Below are 21,277 nucleotides of genomic sequence, written 5' to 3'. Positions count from 1 at the left end.
AATGTAATTATGTTTGATCCTCAATTGGAGGTAATAATAACTGGCATATTATCAAAATGTGGAGAACCTGAAGTGGAAGCAACGCCAGCTTCTGGTATGATCATGTTTACTGTGAAAGACACAGATGCTTCTTGTAAGCCATGCATCTGACAGAGGTTTCCAAAAAGCCCAGGAACGATTTCTCTCTCTCTCTCTCTTTTTTTTCCCTGGAACTAGCTCTTGTAGACCAGGCTGGTCTTGAACTCACAGAGATCTGCCTGCCTCTGCCTCCCGAGTGCTGGGATTGAAGGTGTGCACCACCACCGCCTGGCGGAATGATTTCTGTTTAGACATTCCTGGGTAAACTCACACCCACTTGGAAAGTAAAAACTTTGGGGGCGATAAGGGAGTAGAAATGTTTCGTTTATTTTGTTGTTATTAAGACACACTGGCTCTTTGGTGTGGTTGGTGACTTATTATCCTGGGACTCTGGAACTTAAAACTCTGTGACAGCAGGGACAGTGCGGGGGTGCTACTCAGACTTGAGGTCTCCTGTGTGCTGATCTCCACTGCTCCAGTGTAGAAGAAAGATTTTCAGGAGGTTTCATACAGATTTTTTTTTCTGAGCTGAAAAAAATTCCTTAAAGAAGAATCAGACATTTGAAGTGGCTTTTTTTTTTTTTTTTACACTTGCTGATTTCAAAGTATGAACCTTTGTCATCACAGTAAAAGACAGGGCCACATTATTTTGACTGGTCCCAGGTGACCTCTATCTAAAGAAAGGGTATAATAGCAGATTAAACACTTTCTGGGAGTTTTCGCAATGCTTAAAGACATTGTGTCATTTCAAATTAAGTTTCACCATTTTAAAAATTTATCTAAAAATTTATTATAAAAAGGTTGTAAATAAAAAAATCACACACTGAAATTAACCAGGCCTAAAGACTGTACAGTGGTCTTCTATATAATTAAAGTAGACATTGAGAACAGAAGCTGTGGGGCTTCATGTTGGTGTTTATCTCTTTCCTCCCAAATGTATTTCTGTGCACTTATCCACTTCCCAAACAAGTAATCCATGGCATACTTAAAACCAGAAAGTCAATTATCTTTATGTCCTTTCTTATAACCGTGTCCATGGCCTGCACTCAGCCTTTCCTCATCCTCTAATATTTAGCCTTTCTTGTTTTTTCTACACGTTGTACTTACGTATTTGTACATTTTGTACATATTTGCATATATATATGAATACTGTTGAGCTTTAAAGAAATCACAAAATTTGTAGGAAAATGGGTAGATTCAGAATGTATATATAATATTACGTGAGGTCACACAATTGAAGGAAGAAAAAAAACCCATGCATGTTCTCTCTCATATGTGGAATCTAGACAACTTTCACCATTTAGAGAAATGTATTTGTCTCTCTTAATAGCCCGGCTTAGAATTTGCGTCTGCTGTGGCATACAGGAGGAGCACAGCTCTGTGCACCAACAGCAAAACAACTGTTTGTATCCTGGACGGTGTACCAGTGTTTTCTATTTCAGTGTAGATAGGAAGTAATTGTTAGATCAGAGCAAGTTAGGGAGCAATTTCCAAAGTTAGGACATCTCCCATTAATTTTGGTGACTAAGAAATGCCATTCTTACCACTTTACATCTAGCTTTGCTCTTGTTGAATGACAGCCATTCTTGGCGAACCCCTTAGAGATTCGAAGTAGGTCACATATGCTTTCACATGTGAAGTCATGACTTCCATGTCTTGACTCCAGAAAGTTGTTCCTGCAGAAGGTCATTTGGACTAAAGTCCCAGACTCATGTGTGTCCTTTCAGTCCCCTTGAGATAGGCTGCTCCTGCCACTCTCCTCATTAGCTTGGTTTTGGCAGAAAGCCACATACCTGCAATAACAGCAAGGCTTCACTGTTCCTTTAGATCTTATCTTTGACTCTTAGCCTTGAGTCATGAGACAGGCCAGTGAGGGACTAGAAGGAACTTTGGTAGATGATGTCTTTGCTCATCTGGCATGCTTCAGCTTCTCCTTGTTCTGGTTCTCTGAGAACTGGAGACAGTTTAGCTCCAGGAACAAGGATGTGTCAGCCATCTCCGCAACTGAATTCTAGCTGCCCTGCATTAGGCCCTTGGTGACCAGGCCACACCACGTTATTTCTTAGGCCGTTTCCTTGTCTGAAAGATGAGCTTCTCTGCTGAAGTTACTTCCAGCTCAAAAGTCTCACATGTCAGACGGTAAAACCAGCTTTATCCTTATACAAATGGAATACCTTGGGCAACACATTTAAGCTGTTGAAAACTTCCCTGTCTCCTCCAACAGGGTCACATCTCATCTCAAACTATGTGAACACATATTCTACCTCGAGAGCACGGCCTCTCTACACTGCAGATGAAGCAACAGGTCAATTTATTGTGTTGCTCCTTCAATGGAGAAACCATGAACCATACTCTTGACTATGAAAACATGGATCTAGACTTTATAATCATGCTTTTTTCTTTTTCTTCCCTTTAATTTGGGCTATTTAATTTCAATGATCCGAGACTATAGCTTTTCCTTGTAAAAGTTCACCCATTATCTGCGTTTGCTTTTTACATTCTTCTGGAAACTTGCCTAGCAGGTTCTAGTTGCTTGCTCCCTTTAAGATACTATGATTATTTTATCAGCTCAGAAGATAATGCGTGCTCATTGTAAAAAAATTTAGAAAATATTGCAGTTCCCTCATTAAATCACCACTGACACAGTTTTGAATGTGTACGTGGAAACACAGTCATACAAACCTGTGGGAAGAGATTAGCCTTTATGCCTATACACGTATGTTAAATGTGTGCTTGCATATTGTATAGAGAATATGGATTATATCCACCAGCCTCTGGCATCGATTGTTTCTGTGGTGCAGGTAGTTGGTGGGGATGGGTTGAGAAGAGACTTTACTGAGAGTTACTTTATGCTCTCTACATTGTTTGAAATTTTTCTACTGGACATATAGTTATGTTTAAAAGTAACTTTTTGATTTTCGTTTGTAAAATTTTTTTGGGGGGGGAAATCAGTGGAATCTGGCTATTCTCAAAATATATCTGTATCCACTGTGAATATCTGCAGAGCAAATCAGTGGACTCTTCAGATTAAAATGTAATCTGTGCTCTTTCCCAGATTTACAGAGCTAAATGAAATACACATTCATTTTAGTATTTATTTTGGAATTGGGTCTTAGAAGCTATGGTCACCTGTGCTTTAGAGCTGAAAAGTTCTGCCAACGGAGCAAGAAGCAAGGAGATAGTGAAGGAAATTTCTACTTTCGTTCAACAGACTTCAGAGTAAATTTTTTGCGCACCTTCTGTATACCAGATACTAGTCTAGATAAGAAACTACAGATGAGGACAGTGAAGAGTGCTAGCCAGTCCCCTGTCATAGCATTTATATCCTAATGGGAAAGTGACAGCAGAGAGATTGACTCATGATGTTAAGGAAGTGATAACAATTATGGTGAGAATAAGGCAGGGCAGTGGGAGCTGCTGTTTTAGACAGACTGCTAGATGTCTCTATGACTTAGAACTGAACAGTGTGGAGGAATGAGGTGTTTAGATCTCTGAAGAAAAGGAAAAAGCTTGTGTAATAGCCCCAAGTTGCAGGATATGCCCATTGCTTTTGGACAGCACCCAGACTGGTGTCTGGAACACAAGAGATTGCTAAGAAATGAGGTCAAGGAAATGTTTGGGGGATAATACCAGGTATTGTCCTATTGGCCAGAGGTCGAGGCTCTGGAGATGGCTTAGTGGGTAAGAATTCTTGTACAAGCATAGGAATGTGAGTTCAAATTTCCAGTACCCACATAAAAATGATTGGCATGGGTGCATGTGCCTGTAACCCCAGCATTGAGGGTAGGGAAAGGCAGAGACAGGTGGGTTCCAGCATCTCACTAGCTAGCTAGCATAGCTGAAATAGAGCTTCAGGTACAGTGACATACTGTGACTCAAGAAGAAAGTGGAGAGTAATAGTGGGTGACACCTGACCTCCTTCTCTGGCTTCTATATTCGCAGCCGCACAAACTTGTGCACATACATGCATACACCATACACATAGACAGAAGTTAAAAAACAAAAGTGTATGTTTGTAAGTCATTATGAACGTAAGAAGAGGATAGAGATGTTTGCAGGCTGTGATAAATATAAATACAAAACGAGACCCGGAGAGTGGAGAACATGTTGAAATGATCAAATATATCTTCCAGAAGACTCACCGTGGTAGTGGTAGGAATTAAGAAATTGTAGTGGAAGGTGAGAGACACCCACAAGAAAGCAATTGAATGATCTATGTGAGAATGGCAGCTGGGTCTGAAGTCATAGCAATCCAGGTGGTAAAAAGTGGCCACATTCTAGACAGATGTTGGGAGTACAGCCAGCAATGTTTGATCATGGGTTGTTTGTAAGATATGAGAAAAAATGAATTAAGGATACTCCCAAATAATTTTACTGGAGTGATTGAAAATGTTGAAAGGTTTTCCCAGATGGTCAAGACTGCAAGGAGCAGGTGGGCATGGCGAGCGTCAGACGGTGGTTTAATAGGAATGCATATCAGTTTAGCTCTTCAGATCGCAGTGACACTGCAGGACAGGTAAGGTGGTGGGTCACTCAGGAAAGGTGGATACCTCTGACCCTGGTATGCAGATGGAAACTTCCCTTGACACACCTGGCCACAGCCACGGAAAAAGAAAGCCAGACCAATAGCTGTAAATCGGGTGCCAGAAAGTGGGAACATTGCTCTCATAAATGTAGTTACCACATCTAGACCTAGGGTGGCCAACACCTGTTAATCAACACCTGCTTAAATTTACACTCACGATAAGTTGTGGCAACTTTTCTTCCAGACATTCGGCTTTAGCACTGGCCAGACAGGAAATGGAGATGTGGATTGGTCACTAGTATTTGTCTTTGAAATTGCTGATAGCGCCATCGCCATGAATGTGTGACTTTTCTTCAGTGATCTGGTGGCTTTCATTGTGCGTTATCTTCCTGCAGGGTGGTGTGGGGTGGGCTGGGCCCCTCCAGAGACTTCTGCTTGGTCTTTATTACCATTATGTCCTTGTCTACACTGAGTTCTTTCTGAGTCACTCACTGCTGCGGTGTTCCAGGAGGAGAAATTGACTATAGGGTGGGGCCTCCATAGGTCCATTTTTAGACAGTCCAAGTCCAATAGTAGACTTCCTATTAGTTTATTAATTAATTCTTTACTTTTATTGATAGACTCAGTGACATGTGGAACTGAAATGTCTAGAGTTAGCATCTCCTGACCTCCAGAAGGCGCAAGTATTTGTGTTTGGAATCTTTTGGGGGGAAATTCAAAGATGCATGTGTCACATGGTGGGGTCCTCTCCTTGGGATCATGGCAAGTGAAGTTGTAGGCTGTGGACTCTTTTGGTCCTGAGATCTTGGCAAGAAAACATGAACCTCAAACATATAGCTATTTAGTTTTATGCTCAACAGACCCATAAGTTTCTTGCTTATCTAAGACAAACAATACCTTAGCAGGCTGCCCATCTGTCTTATCACTGAAAAACTGCGGCCATTTAGTTATTGCCACAGGTCCTTGCAAAGTAAAATTCTCTTATTACCTTTCTGTTCCTGTGGTTAATTGTTGTAATTGTGTCTTTGACTTCTGCGATGGCAAGGCGGTTTTAGCTGGGGTTTACCATTCTACAATCCTATTAATCCCACTGTGACCATTGAACCAGATCAGTTCCTTCCTGGTCCTCCACTCACTCATGTTCGTGTCAGCATATATAGTGTTTATCTGTGTGCCCACCTCTGCATTTTCTGTCTTCCCTCCAGGAGTCAGAGCTTAATTAAGGATGCCGCATTTTACAGATCAATTCTCAGTCTCCCAAGGCTTAGAGCGCACTCTTCTATGGCAGTAGTTCTTAGAGTGTTGTCATTGAATCAGTGTGTTTTATGTGGAATCTGGCGAGAATGTGAAAACCCTAGGTCTCCACCCTCTGCTTGCCGAATTAGAGATTGTGAAGTCCCCAAATCTGCATTTTAACAAACCTCCTAAGCAGTTCTGATGCATGGTAACTTCTAAGATCATTTGCTAGGCATTGCGAGGGTAAGGTAACCAAGGGTAAACTAACTTGGACCAGCAACCACTAATCTCAGGGCACATCGTAGAGGATGGATTTGAGAGGGTGAAGAACCAGCAATTATGGCTCTCCAAGAGTATTCAGATCTCACAGCTGAGAGATTTGGGGGGAATACACAGATTGTGTAATTTAATGTAGGTATGAGGCTATTATGTAGGGGGAGATTGCATCTCACAGATGAATGATATGACTTCTCTTAGGCAGTTTCTGTTGTTAGGGAAGATAAGTGGAATTTGGGGGAAAATCACCTTTTTCCATGTCTGATTGTGCTCTCTCCATAGTAGCTTCATTACCTGAGTGTACTTAAGAGGTTTGGACCCTTAGTAGGTACTGCTGCTTTCCTGTTCTTTCCAAGTGCCTCACTCAGCCCTCATCAGAGAAGCTTCCTCCTGCAGTAGATGGAAACTAACATGGAGACCCATAACAGGACCGTGTGCAGAGAGTGAGAGACTTTGGAGCATTTAGTTTTTAAAGTGGATGAACTTACCAAACCCTTACTCCCTCAAGACTCAGAGATCTCTGTGGGAGAGGAGGCAAAATTCATAAGAATCAGAGGTGGTGGATGACTACAAGGAAATACTTTCAGACGCAACAGGACTAATGCACATATGAATACATATAGAGACGACAATAGCACAAACAAGACCTGCATGGCTTCAGGGAAGATGGGGTCCCAGCGCAGAGAACAGGAAGTGGACACAAAACCCCACCCTTAACCAGGAAGTTGTTTGCAATTGATAACTTCTGGAAAAGGGAAAATCAGTTTTTTCCAGTGGAGTGTCACTGGGTATAACAACTACATCACAGGGCAGGCCCCATGACCAGGAGTAGTTGGGCAAGACAGAAAGAACTCGTTGATATTTCTGTGGACTTTTTACTTCAGTTTGCTTTATGTTGGCACTTTTTATCTTACAGAAGTTTTGTTTTAATTCTTGTTTTGTTTTTGTTTCTCTTTGTTGGAAGAGAGACAGATAGACAAAGAATAAACATGTTGTGTGGTTAGGGAGGTGAGAAGGGTCTAGGAGGAGCTGGGGAGGGGAAAACATGATCAAGATATATTTTATGAAAAAATTAAAAAAAATAAAATGCAAATCCCTTCAAAAAGTAGCTGAATGGTTACTGTAGTCACTCTTTTCATCCTAGTGATTGGTTCATACCCAACCTTGTAGTCTTCTGCCCATCATCTGAAGACTCCTTGCTACCACAGGTGATAACTGTAGTTCTTATTTTACTACATGTCATGCGCTATCTGGGTCCTGGTTTAATACTATCTTTTCTGTATATTTCTTCAGCTCCCTTCTAGCAGAAAACATACTAGCTAGAGTGCATTTTCGGCTTAGACTAATTTGGGAAGCACATGGCAAAGGTGTGGAGTAGAGGGAAGCCATGATTAATGCAGGATCAATTTATTTTCTACAGTAAGTTTGAGAAGATAAACAGAGTAGTTATTAAAACCTGGGAGAAAATATTTGGGTAGGAAAGGTTTCTTTGAAGTCCTGATCTTTTTGGGCAAATGTTATTATATCCAGCTAGAGGAAACCCACCTTGTAGGGCTCTGGAGCATAGAAAGTTTGACTTCAGATGCTTGTGTCTCTCTCTTGAGGTTTCTGATAAAGCAGAGAACAAGGGGTCTTGTGGATGTAGTTTGTAAAAGTTAGTTTCCCAGCCTAGGGAACAAGGTGAGGAAGGAGTGGAACACAGAAGCACAAACAAAACACCTGGCACAGAAAGCCTTTCTCAGGTGGTACTAGATTAGAGATATGAAGCCAAGGGGATACGGCTGAAGAAGAGAGAGGAAGAGACAGTGGTATCTCAGTGGCCTGGGCTGAAGTGTCTCGTGTCCCATCTTGAAGACAGTTTGCTCAGTCTGATTTCTAACAGAACCCAGGACCACCAGCAGAGGGGTAACATTAACCATAATTGGTTGGGTTAATTAATTGCTAGTTAAGAACATTCCCTACAGTCTTGCCTACAGCCAGGTCTCTCTCTTGGAGGCACTTTCTCAACTGAGGCTCCCTACTCTAAGATGGGTTAACTTGTGTCAAATGACACAATGCTATCCAGCCCACTGCCCTCATGTCATAACAGATGAGAATGGCTTGCACGAGAATGTGGTGTGGAGATTATAAGAAGGGAATAAAAGAATGGGAGCCTTTTCTTACCTTTATTCCCCTATTTTGGCACCATGACTTTCTTACACTATAAATTCAGTAAATAAAACACAATGGGGCTAAAACTTTTTCCAAACTAGTAGTAGACTGTGTTTATCCTGTCTCTGTTAGCTACTGTACGGTCACAATACAACCAATGCTACTGAATGCTTTTTCCAAACTTGCAGTAGACGGTCTTTATTCTGTCTCTGTTGGCTACCATATGGCTGCAATACAGCCCATGCTTCTGAATGAAAGGTCTGTTTTCAGTGGAGAAGTTGAGGAGGAATATAGCTGCATCATTTGAAAGGATCTAAATGATCAAGTTAAACTTCAGCCTTTGGAAGAAGCATTTCCTTTATCTCTTCCAGCCCACCTCCTAAATTCCCCACTGCAGTCATCCTGGGAGAAGATGAGGTTGTGAGTTAGATCAGAAAGGGGAACTGCTGTTACTATCCCAGCAGTCTAGAGAGGCTGCCACATTAAAAATGTATTTCCATTTTTACAGAGATTCTTCATATTGTGCTGCAGTCTTACTGATTGAAAAAGTGAAGTTTGATTACATAAATTAGCAAGTTTTGATAATAGAAAAATAATAATTTTTTGTGTGTGGTTGAGTTGAATCATAGATTGAAAGATAATTGTGTTTCTGTAATTAAAAATTAATCATTCTCTTTGACACTAGATCGACATCTCACGGAGTACTTCCTGAGCAGAAAAAGTTTTTCCTTAAAGTTCCATTATACGAACGTCAAATAAGGTCTCCCAGTGTACCCGTGGTTTTAAATTTTGATCAATTTGTTCAAAGTAAAGGAGGAATACCAGAAAATACTGATCCTCGGACATGGGCTATCGAGATCTTCGCTAAAGACAAACCTCAGAAAATACCTGCACCAGTTACATATGTTCAGAAAGAAGTTCCCGAGCCAGTGATAGAACTCCCCAAGTTGGAATTATCTGATCATATCAAGTGTGACCTTCCCCCAGATGTCATTAAATATTATGAATCAGAAGTGGAGTGGTTGACTCAAGAAATAAAAAATGAGAAAAGATTTCCTGTGTTTGCCTATTGTCGGCGTGGAGCTATTTACAGAAAACTGGGAAAGTTGCAAAGCGCTATGAATGATTTACAAGAAGTAAGTTTGAAAGAATAAAAACAACACAGCTCACCATTTCCATTCCCTTTATTTATACAGTAATTTCTGTTGAGGTGTTGAATGACAAATGATTGTAGTACAATTTATGGGATTGTGAAATACAAATATTGGTGTTTTCAAATGTTCATTAAAAACACTAGACTTCTGGTTTTTGAATTGGGAGGTTTTATCTTATGTTGTATGCATGTAAAGCCACTGGTATTAATGATGCTTGAGAAACTCATTTAATAGTGTTATTTTTTTTTCCTTTGGAAAATCAATGTATCTGACTTCGTTTATACATGTGTTTTTCAGACCATATTTTTGGAGCCATTGTTTCTCAATGCCTATTGGCACCGACATTTCATTTATCTTTTCCAAGACAAAATCAATGATGCTTTGGATGACTTGAATTTTATACACAGATATAATAAAAACCATGCAGGTGGGTTATATATGGAGACAGCTGCAGTACCTGTTTCTTTATCTTGGCTTTTGTCATGATTATAAATACAAATAAACTGATAGGTAGAAGTTCTGTAAATTGGTATGACAGCTTCAGCTTTAGAGTTCGTATAACCCTTGCGTTGTTTCCAAATGAGTCATTATGCCTGAATTTATTCCCTGGATATCCGTTTCAGCACAACCCCTTTCACGGATCTCACATGGACAATATGAACTCAAAATTGGGAGGTGATTTATAAGTCTTTTCTTGGCCACATGTTTCAGAATGAGAATGTAATACTGTGAAGGCCTCGTAGTGGGTAAAATCCATACCTCGCTCATATGTGCTGTTTTCTATCAGTCCGAACTTCTAGACACAGATTTTTCTAGAAATGTGGAATTGTCATGTGCATCTTTGAATCCCCAGCACTTCCAGAACCACATGACAAAACACAAGATGGCTGCATGTCTTCTGATCTGTGTTGGCATATGTGCTAAAAGTCCACACAACTCTGTGTCATTCAAACCTAGCTTTTTGCTGCAGTTGCTAAGACTGAACCATTTTACACAGTTACACAGGTGAGTGCTGATGTTGCCACGTCAGAGCAAGACTCCTTGAGACTACAAATGAGTATTCAGATTTTGAGAATAAATCAGGTGTGGAAAAATGAAACGGCGTATACTGTGGTGAACATCATTCTAGGAATGCATTTTGAAGCGGGATTGCTGCTTTGAATTCTCACAGCTATGGAAAAGATTGTAAAGCGGAGTTTTTACCTTTCATCTTTAGAGGCATATTTGTCAAAGGCAGAGATTTTCAGAGAGAAGAAGGAAATCACACTGGCAATTCTGAATTACAGTCAGGCAATCAAGTGCAGACCCAAAGACGCTGATCTCTATTTCAAGAGGGGGGAGATGTATGAGAAGACAAACAGAGTGCTGGCCATTGATGACTATTCGAAAGTAAGCTTCATGACACCCCCTGCTGCATTGATAGATTAGTTTGTATTGCAAACCTTTTTTCATAATATTTCTTTTAAGAGTGGTTGGCCTGTGGTATGCATGTGCACCAGATGCATGTCTGGTACCTGAGGTGCCATCAGGTCCGTGGAACTGGGGTTACAGATAGGTGTGAGGCACACCATGGTGTTGGGAACCAAAGCCCCATTCTTCTACAAAGCATCAAACTGCCCACAACCACTGAGCCATCTCTCCGGCTCCCTAGCAAACATTTTTAACAGTTATCATGTGTTTTATATAACCAAACTAATTATAAGTTAGGAACTAGCATTTCCATTGCTGGAATGTTGTTATCACCAATTTTGCAATTTAAAAACATTGGTGAATAAATGGAAAATGAAATGTAGATATGAAACATTGAGGCAACCCCAAAGAAGTCTCAGCTTTTCTGGTTCTCTATTCTTGGACTAAGAAATGTGGTTTTAGAGACCTTTGAGAATTGCCTCTTCTCTTTAGATAATGGAGAAATTTCCTTTTTCTTTCTGTTAGCTCTTGAACAGCTGATGATCTCTTCATGGTACCTACTAGTTCTTGAAGGGACTGTGATCACGGATTCATTCACTCTTTCTTTCATTCACAAATATTTGTTGACCCAGGCACTGCATACATAATATAGCAGAAAAATGATGACTGATATAGAAATGTTTCTGGGTTATGCAGATATCAAAGAAAAGTTACTTGAGGAAAGATAGAAACACATACATGAGATATAAAATGATGATGGTGCCATGAAGGAAAGAAGGTTGGATGGAGGTATCTGTATTTGTTTGTAGTTATTGGGATACCCGGCAAGGAAGTGAGCTTTTGATTGAATCACACCCTGAGGGTGCTATTAAGGCAACATGACTCCCCTGGCTGCAGCAAGACTTGATGATCTACTGACTTCTAACTATAAATCTTAGTCCTGAACATAATGGATGAATTAAAAGAAATTGCATAAATAATTCATTTGTGCATGTTCCCAACTGCCATGTTACTTCTTGGTTTAGCTTGACATTCTTCTATTTATAGAAAGTATTGTTGGCTTGTAACTTCTGATCTAGAAGTAACTAAAAATCTCTTTTGAAAATGCAGATAGCATTACACACACTGAATAGGTTTAATTTAGGAATTTATATGCATAAATATATGCATATAACAATGAAAAAATATTCTGATTTGAAAGGGAGCAAGGAGGAATATAAGGGAGAGTTTAAAGGAAAAGAAAGGGAGAAATGATATATTATAATCTCCAAATTAAGGAAAAACATTTAAAAAATAGTAATAATTGACTCATCTCACTTCCTGCATCTGACACCAGTAGTTTAACAACAGATTACTATAACAACCAGAAAAAATAATTCCCAATCTCCTTAGCATGTTTCTTACTGCTTTGAACGTCCCTGGAAACGTCCTTTGTGCCGCAGTTCGGGAGACTCCACCCTCTGCCGCTTTGTATGTCAGTGTGTAGTTGTGAGCCACATCATTCGTCTTCTCATGTTAAGGACTAGGTTAAGCTACAGCTTATGTGACTTTCACCCACTATCAGGACAGAATAGTATGAGACAGCGCAACCTCACTCTTCAGTGCTTTCATTTTGGGGATCATACTATAATTACGTCATTTCTCCTTCCCTCTTCCTTTCAATCCCCCCCCCCCCCCCCGCATATCCCTACTTGCTCTTTTTAAAATCCATGATCTCTTTTTTCATTAACTGCTGTCACATGCACGCACGCACGCACGCGCACACACACACACACACACATTATAACTTGTTGAATCTGTATAAAGCTACTCACATGTATTTTGTGAGGGCTGACCATCTGATACTGGATAAGCAGTTGGTACGTTCTTCCCTAGAAATGACTATTCATCCCAGCCTCATCATTCCTTAGTTGCCTGTAGCTCTGTGTAGAGATGAGGCCTCATGCTCTTTGCCCCACGTACCGTGTCATGTCTGTTAACGTTGTCCTCAATCAGCCCACGCTTAGGAGGTCACATGGGTGAGACTTAATGGAGTAGCATCTGAGATTGCTAGGAGACACAGGAATTTTTATCAGTGAAAGTTTCAGTGGTCAAAAGCTTTGTTTTTATATTTACCGTTTATCTTTCCTCGTGGATGATGTTCCCTCTCAAAAATTTGATGGTGGAACATGTCTTAATATAATCCTTAAACACAGATTTAAAATTTTTAGTATCTTAAAGTGGGTTTCTCTTATGTAAACTTAAGTTGACTGCACCTTGTCTTAATTTTTTCTCACTGTGTAACGTGTTTGCATCCCTGCACCACTCTAGTGTAACGTGTTTGCATTCTCTCACCACGCTAGTGTATTTACTATAATCCCAAGAGAACAGATGCCTTAATGAAGCGTGCAATATATTACTTTGAAAATGAAAACTGGATTGGAACCATACATGATTTTACAGCTCTGCTAAAACTTGAGCCCCAAAATTCTCATGCAAGGTAAGAATTATTTTATATGTAAATTTCAAAATGACATATTAGTTAAATATATTTGCAGGAAAAATTGCTCGATGTAATCTGACAGCCATCTTAAAACAATGAGTTAATTTTCACCGTCAAGCCATTTCTTTGCGTATAGATATTATACATACATAAACTTCTACTGTATTAGGTTTCAATACCACCCTTCAAGTAGCCCTTAATTTTAGCTTTCTCTCTACCCATATTCCTTCCCACATGCCCCTCTTCCATTCCCCTCCTGGCTTGATCCTCCCATTCGAGTCCCTACCCCAACCACCCATAACTATGTATTCTATTTCATTTCCTAGGGAGATTTATCTGTCCCACACCAGTTTCTTACTCTAAATCTTATCCCTGTGCTTCTACAGATTGTAGCTTGCTTATCGTTGACCTAACAGCTAATATCAGTGAATAAAGTGGATACATGTATTTGTCTTTCTGAGCTGGGTTACCTCACTCAGGATATTTTCTCTAGTTCTCTCAATTTATCTGCAGATTTCATGAGTAATATTCAATTGTGTAAATGTACCGTATCTTCTTTATCCATCTGTTAAGGGTGTTCTAGGTTGTTTCCAATTTGTGGATATTACGAATAGGGGAGCAATGAACCCCAAATTTTTATTGACCTATTCAATGTTTTTCTTATATGACTCTTGTCTCTATGTTATTTTAAATTTAGGTAGTTCCAATTTGTATGTGTACTTGTTTGAAATACAGTTATGCCTTATTAAACTTTGTGTATCAATTTTCAAATGTAATTTCATTTTAATTTTCAATAATACTTGTAAACATGGTCATAAAGTGAAATGAGGTGTTCATTCATTTGTAATAATTAAACCAAGCTAACATGCCTATCACATTACACCCATCTTTCCTTATGATGATTGCCAGTTCTTTCAGTGATTTTGAAATATGCAACGCGTAAGTGTTAACTATAATCACCATGCTGTACAATAGATACACGGGCCTCATTTCTCACTGATGCCTTGTACTTTGACCAGCATCTTTCTTTGTTTATCTGCTCTGCACTCCAGCTTGTGATAGCCAGGACTCCTAGTCCGCTTCTACCAGTTTGCCCCATTCAGGTTCCACACAGTCAAGTCATGTGGTATTTATCTTTTTCTGCTTGGTTTATTTCACTTAGCATAATATTTCAAGGTTGATTCCTGCTGTTAATGTTAACATTTCTCTCTCTCTCTCTCTCTCTCTCTCTCTCTCTCTCTCTCTCTCTCTCTCTCTCTCCATTTGAAGGAGTGAAGAAAGGATAAGTCGAATCTTTGTTATTTGGTTGGATTTTTCTATGGGTCTCAGCTATGTTTTTAGAGTTGCTGATTCAGTTCCTTCACTTGTCAGGGGTCTATAAGATCTATCTATTTCTTCTTGAGCCAATTTTGGTGGTTTGTGTATTTCTAGGAAGCTATTCATTTTATTTAGGCTACTGTCATACTTTATTACTGGGTAACAGAATATCTAAAACTGAGCAATTTGCAATCATCAATTTACAGTCCCACCAACAATGAGTGGAGTTCTTCTGACTCAGTATCCTTACCAGAAATTATTGCAGTTTCTATTCCTGATTTCCTGAGAGTAGCTATTCTGAGCAGGACTAAGATAGACTCTCTAAAGATTGTAGGAATATATATATATGTGTGTGTGTGTGTGTGTGTGTGTGTGTGTGTGTGTGTGTGTGTATGTGCTTTTGTTTATATGTGTGTACATATTGTTACACACACATAAAGCAACAATTAATGAAAAAAACACGACTTTTTAAAGAGAGCAAGGAAGGTTGTATGAGGAAGTTTGAAGGGAGGAAAAGGAAGGGGGAAAGTGTAATTATAATCTCAAAAATAAATAAAATAATAAAATGAAATAAATAAAATATTTATTGACAATTTATTTTCTTGAGAATTGTTTAGTTCATTTTTAGTTAGGTTATTTGTTTTATTTTAAGTTCTTTATATATTCTGTACAGAATTCCTGTATTAGCTGCATAGCCAGCAAAGGTTTTCTCCTATTTGGCAGGTTGTCTCTTTAATCAATTAACTATTTCCTTTGCCATACAGAATTTTAAAATTTTATTGGAAACTATTTGTTGGTTACAGACCTTATTTCCTAAGTGTATGGATATCTAATAAATCTAATAAAGTCTTTTTCTATGCCTGCATCTTGTTTTATCTGCCTATTTTTTTTCTAGCAATTTTGTATTTTCAGGTTTTATGCAAACAACTTTAGTGCATTTGGATGATATTTATGCAGCATAAGAGATATGCATCTAAGTTCATTCTTGACATGGATATCCACCTTTTCCAGTACTAGTTGTTGATATGATCATTTTTTTCTATTTTATAATCTGAATTTGATTTCAGGACTTTTCTACTTTATCAAATGAAGGAAGTCTCCCACATTCTCTTAGAAGCATGCCCATTGATATGATATGCTGTTAGTACTGAGGTAACAGACTATCTGAAACTGAGCAATTTACTGGTATGTTTTTGTCTTTAACAGTGAGAAGGAACTCAAGTTCTGCCCAGTAGATGTCTTTTGAAAGCCATAGGCATCTTGAAACCCTTGATGAAAGAACATCCCGTCTTTAAGATTGTCTCCTTCATGTCCTAACGAACCAAAATTTTATATTTATTCTTTGAGATAGGGTCTCTCTATGAAGCCGTAGCTGACATGGTTCCAGCCTTGTAGACCAGAGATCCTCCCGCCACTACTCTTGGCGCATGCTACCCAGCCGATTCCCAAAGTTCTTACAGAATCCACATTTGAAGGTGCACGCTCTCATAGCACGCCTCCTGGCCACATTCCAGCTCCAAGGACACGGCCGCTGGTGCTGTTTTCATTCCTACCCAGTCAGTACTTCAACCACTTCTGAGCTCATACCTGGGGCACTACACTACCCCATTCCTAGCTCTGGCTATCACAAAAATAATGATCATTAGTCTCAAAAGTGTTTCTCAGTGGCCCCCATTTGCTAACGGCATAAAGACAAACACTTCCAAATAACAGATATCTCTCTGTGATAAGACAGGCCCGACTTACAATACCTTGACCTGACCTTCTTATTTTTCTCCATCTCAACTCATTTGTGCCAGTGTTGATCCTTTAAAAATAAAAAGAACACCCAAAATAGATCAATAATAAAAAATGGGTTTTTGAAGGGATTTAAAAAATGTTGTCTTCCCTGTAAAAGAAAAGAGATGAAGTTAATAACCATTCAGCTACCTTACAAACTTAATTAGTTAGCAAATAATTGGGTAACAAAGTGTCCTCTATAAAAATTATGCTGTTTTGACAGCAAAATCACGACTAAACTCTCGAAAAGCAAAGATAAAAAGCAGAAATTAGGGATAGGTTTAACAAAAAGTATATCTACTTTGCAGTACATATTAAAATCTTTTTCTTTTTCTAGGACAATCCGAGGGAGAGCATATTTTAAAAGGAGTTTATATAAACAAGCCACCCAAGACTTTTCTGTTGCCATCCACTTAGATCCTAACAATTGGTTAGCGCTGTTCTACCGAGCCTGCTTGTTCAGGAAGACTAATCCGCTCAGAGCGCTGCAGGATTACAGTGTGTCAGGTACTGGGCTGCGCATGTGTGAGCCCCTGATAGGCGGCGGGTCAGCAGCTTGACTGCGCTCGTGCCAGTGGGAGCGAGCATCTGATAGGAGCGCCAACAGCTCAGTGGGTTTATGGCCAGTGCTGTGAATACTGACAGGCTTAAAATATCTGTTTTGTATTGTGTATGCGTGTTGTTCACGTGTGTACAGGAGTGCCCATATGTGCAGGGTTCAGAGGACTTCAGGAGTTGACCACTATTTTATTTTACTGTTTTTCTCTCCCATTTTTTTGAATTTAATTTTATTATTTTTTTGTGATACGGCCCTTACTGGCCTCACTAAATAGGCCAGCAAATCTCGGGGCTCATTCTCCCCAGGCTCCCAGACACTGAGATTGCCGGCGGCACATGCTACCATGTCAAGTTTGTCTCCACCGCCCCAGTGGTATCAGGGTATAGAATTTAGGCCCTTATGCTTCAAGAAAAGCACTTTCCTAAGATATCATCCCAGCCCCTATTTGCCTCATAGATGGTGAGAGGAGCTGCATGCTTCATGTTTCCCAGGGTTCTGGGGAAAGAGGGCTGAAGATGGCTGTTCCCTTCTCTTTTTTTATCTTCGCATTTCATTTTTGCTCCTAGCCGACTCCATCTTTGCTTCTCCTTCGCTTGCTGTGGCCTTTGCTCTCTCTTACTTCCCTTTCCTCAGTTCACTCCTCATTTCTCAGCACAGCACCAAAGCAAATGTGTTGCATGTATGAATTGGACCCTGTCACCCAACACTTCAGATTTGAAGAGTCGTGCAGGCTCTCTGGCTGCACTGACCCGGTCCACCCAGAGAACCCTCTCCTCTCTTCTGTCTTTAAAGGAAAGACCATCGAATTACCTCCATCAGCCTTCCACCTTGGAAGCTGCCATAACAATTCAAAATCTCTATTGTTGAATTATTGAGAGCAGACTGGCTTGATTTTAGCCTCAACCCTTTCCTATACATTACCCCAAGGATTTAAATAATCCACCATTAAAACAAGGCTCTATGCTGATAATGTTGACATTTATAGACCACTTCAAGACTTTCTGACCACTGTTCTGGGTATATATATATATATATATATATATATATATATATATATATATGGAATACTTAAGTGAGTACTCAAATCATGATATGAAGAATTTATTATCATCATCCAAAGTTTACTGATAAAAACCAAGTCTAGAGTAGTTAAATCTCTCAAGCAATTTTTTTTTCCTGTGAGAATAGTTTTCTATCAGTAGCAAGGAGAGCCTTCCCTAGCTAGCCAATCGTACTGTGAACTGAGAAGTGGGAATGCCTTCAGGTTATGAATTATTTGTTTCATTAGCATGGCCATTGCTAACAATGACTAAAGCCTCTCAAATCTAGTATGGAGAATTGTGTGTGTGTGTATGTGTTTGTGTGTGTGTGTGTGTGTACACGTTCATTGTTACCTCTTAATCCAGAATGGGCCTGGGAAGCTTAGAAGACATGCACTGACTCTTATAAAAGCCCATATATTTCACTATCATGTTTTTGAAAGTAGAGAGGAAGTTGGTAAGCCAGAGACTTGTCAGGTGACCCCTCAGCTGGGTACTGGTGAGGGCCACTCATCTGCAATGGAGGTTGTTTTGGTCTTCTTGTTTTTGTTGTTTGAAATATAAAGCCAAGCTACCCATTTCAATTATGATAAATAGTCAACTTTCCCACTACCATGTTCTTGCCTTCAATAACCTGTTTCGTTGACAGAGGTTTCTGTCCCGCCTGAACCTACAGCCATTCAGTCCTAAAAACCACACAGAGGTCTACATTAATTATAAACTAGTTGTCTTGTCAGCTAAGATTTCTTATTAACTCTTACACCTTAAATTAGCCCATGATTTTTGTCTGTTAGCCACGTGACATGGTACCTTTTATCAGAGAGGCATTCTCATCTTGCTTCCTCTGTGACGATTACAGACTGACTCTTTTCTCGTCCCGGAATTCTCCTGTCCTCATTGTCCTGCCTCTCCTTCCAGCCTGGTCATCCCACCTATACTTCATGCCTGGCTACTGATCAATCAGTATTTTATTAAAACAATACAAGACTGTTGTCCCACAGCACTCTTTGAAGATGCCTACCACTGTAGATGAATAGGCCTGGCATCTGCCTTATGCCTTGTTCTGAACCAGTACACTCACACCTTCTTTGATCTTTAATGTCTTTGTTGAAATAAGGAGCTACTGTGAGCAAGGGCACCCTTCCATCAGCTGTTACATTCTAGACCAGCCTTTGCCACTGACTTACATCTTAGTCATTGTCAGTGTATTGTGCCTCTTTGGACCTTAATCTCTTCACTTTTAAAGTGACTAGAGGTCTCAGTTTTCCCCTGGTTCTAATGAATCTGTGAGCCATAATTGTCACAGTATTACCAGTTAGTGTTTGTTTTGGGTTCTTTGAGATCGGGTTTCTCTGTGCAGCCCTGGCTGTTCTGGAACTCACTCTGTAGACCTGGCTGGCTTTGAACTCTGCCTGTTTTTGCCTCCCAGGTGCTGGGATTAAGGGCATGCACCACCACCACTGGGTAGGTAGCAATTTTTAAAAATATATAATATTTTCACACACCAAATGGGCACACTCATCATAGATACATTGTTTTTGGAATAAGGGAATAATGCTAAATAAGTGAAAGCAATATGGAGTGTTTGTTCTGAAATATAACTCTATGATTATTTAGAAATCAAAGTGTGTACTTTGTATCTTCAGCTCTCATAAATGACGGCTATGATAATCTTAACTGCTTTCTACATCGGGGCATACTCTATACACAACTAAAACTTTGGATGTTGGCAATTTGTGATTTTGAAACTGTTATTTCTCTGGAAAGGTAAGTCTTTCTTTTCATACTTATTCACTATTATATAAAATCAGGAAAAAATAAAAGGAAGCTTCCCCTTCACTATTGGTAACGTTGTAGAAAATGAGACTGTAATTATAAAGTCAGATTAAAATTAGAAAAACACTAAAATAAGTTTACTGGTCAAATAAGACTTGTTCATTTCAGTCACTTTGTAAAATTTAGAGGTTGAAAAGACTTACATCCTTGAATATTAATTTCAAACGTTACTAGTGTGGGCTTGAGGACAACTAGGCTACAGTTCTTTTGAAGTTAAGTCACTGGACAACTGTCATCAAGTTTTAAAATAAGACAAAATATTTGTTTCTTTCATTGCTATGCACAATATCCAGTGTAATGTAAGCAAAGACCCTATTGTTTGAAATGTTTGACTTCAGTTTGTTTAGTAAAGCAGAAGAAAATCTAATACCATTTAGAAACAGGACATGGAACAGACACAAATTGAAAGTTAGGTAAGTCAAAAAGCCAGCTTTAAAGCATATATTTTAATTGTGTAATTCTCTTTCTCTCCAATGAATCACTCATTAAAATGGAAGTTGTTATAGGCAACTAGGGAATGCCAAGAGTTGGAAAAAAACGCCATCTAATTATCCAATACCAAGTGGTCAGCGTTGAACATATACGTATATACGTAACATTATACAGGCTGAGCAAGTTAGTTTTAGGAATATATAAGATATGCATTCATGTATGAGTAATATACATGTATATCAATAATTAATGAAGACAGAGGCTATGACTTTGAAATAGAGCAAGGAGGGGTGTATTTGAGTGTTTGGAGGAAGGAAATGAGAAATGATGTGATTATATTTAACTTCAAAAATGAAAGAAAAACATGAAAGTTTTCAGAGCGAGTTTTAAAAAGTATGCTATTTCTGTGATGCCTAGCAGACAACTTATCCAGTAAAAACTTTGAATTGGAGAGTAATGAGTATAGGCCTCTGAGGACTTTTCTTTGGGGTTAGGAAGGCAGAGTGACATTTAAGATATAAAGTCAGCAGATGGGCAGAAGGACCCTTGCTGTCCAGCTGTCAGGGCTTCCATGGCCCGGACTCAGTACGTATTCTGTGATATGCACTTTCCTTGTCTTGAGGAAGCACTGAGCAGAGTAAGTCTAAGGTCATCCCCATACTAACAATCACTTGATTATAAGAAAACATTTATTTGGCATCGAAAAGCAATTTTTTATCTACCCACGTGGAGAACTTTTTTTTTTTTTAAATTGAAAACCACCAAATCTTAGAATGATCACTTTTCATTTTTATACATGACTTTAAGCAAAGACTTTTGAGTCAAGGAAAAATAATCAATGATTCAAGGTAACTCAAGAGTAAGTCAAGTTTTACTAAGGGTCTAGGAGACTACCATTTCCCTTCCCAATATAGAACCTATGATTGTTAATTCATTACTAAGTCTTTTTAAAGAATGTTCCTCTTTTATTGAAAATAAATTTTCCATACAGTATATTCCAAT

At 39.2% G+C, this 21,277-nt stretch overlaps 1 protein-coding gene across 1 annotated transcript in view; it reads left to right on the top strand.

The window, feature by feature from the left end:
* Ttc6 (tetratricopeptide repeat domain 6) overlaps window positions 1–21,277 on the top strand; it is a 136,741-nt gene that overhangs the window by 80,654 nt on the left and 34,810 nt on the right. Inside the window, exons 11-16 of the mRNA XM_057783274.1 lie at window positions 8,952–9,402; window positions 9,718–9,847; window positions 10,637–10,809; window positions 13,173–13,309; window positions 16,746–16,915; window positions 19,654–19,774. Coding sequence (XP_057639257.1) covers window positions 8,952–9,402; window positions 9,718–9,847; window positions 10,637–10,809; window positions 13,173–13,309; window positions 16,746–16,915; window positions 19,654–19,774 — 1,182 coding nt within the window. The remainder of the gene's footprint in view (window positions 1–8,951; window positions 9,403–9,717; window positions 9,848–10,636; window positions 10,810–13,172; window positions 13,310–16,745; window positions 16,916–19,653; window positions 19,775–21,277) is intronic.

The sequence above is a fragment of the Chionomys nivalis genome, chromosome 10 (genome assembly GCF_950005125.1).
Source record: "Chionomys nivalis chromosome 10, mChiNiv1.1, whole genome shotgun sequence".
Classification (NCBI taxonomy): domain Eukaryota; kingdom Metazoa; phylum Chordata; class Mammalia; order Rodentia; family Cricetidae; genus Chionomys; species Chionomys nivalis.
This window is presented reverse-complemented; position numbering and strand designations above follow the sequence as displayed.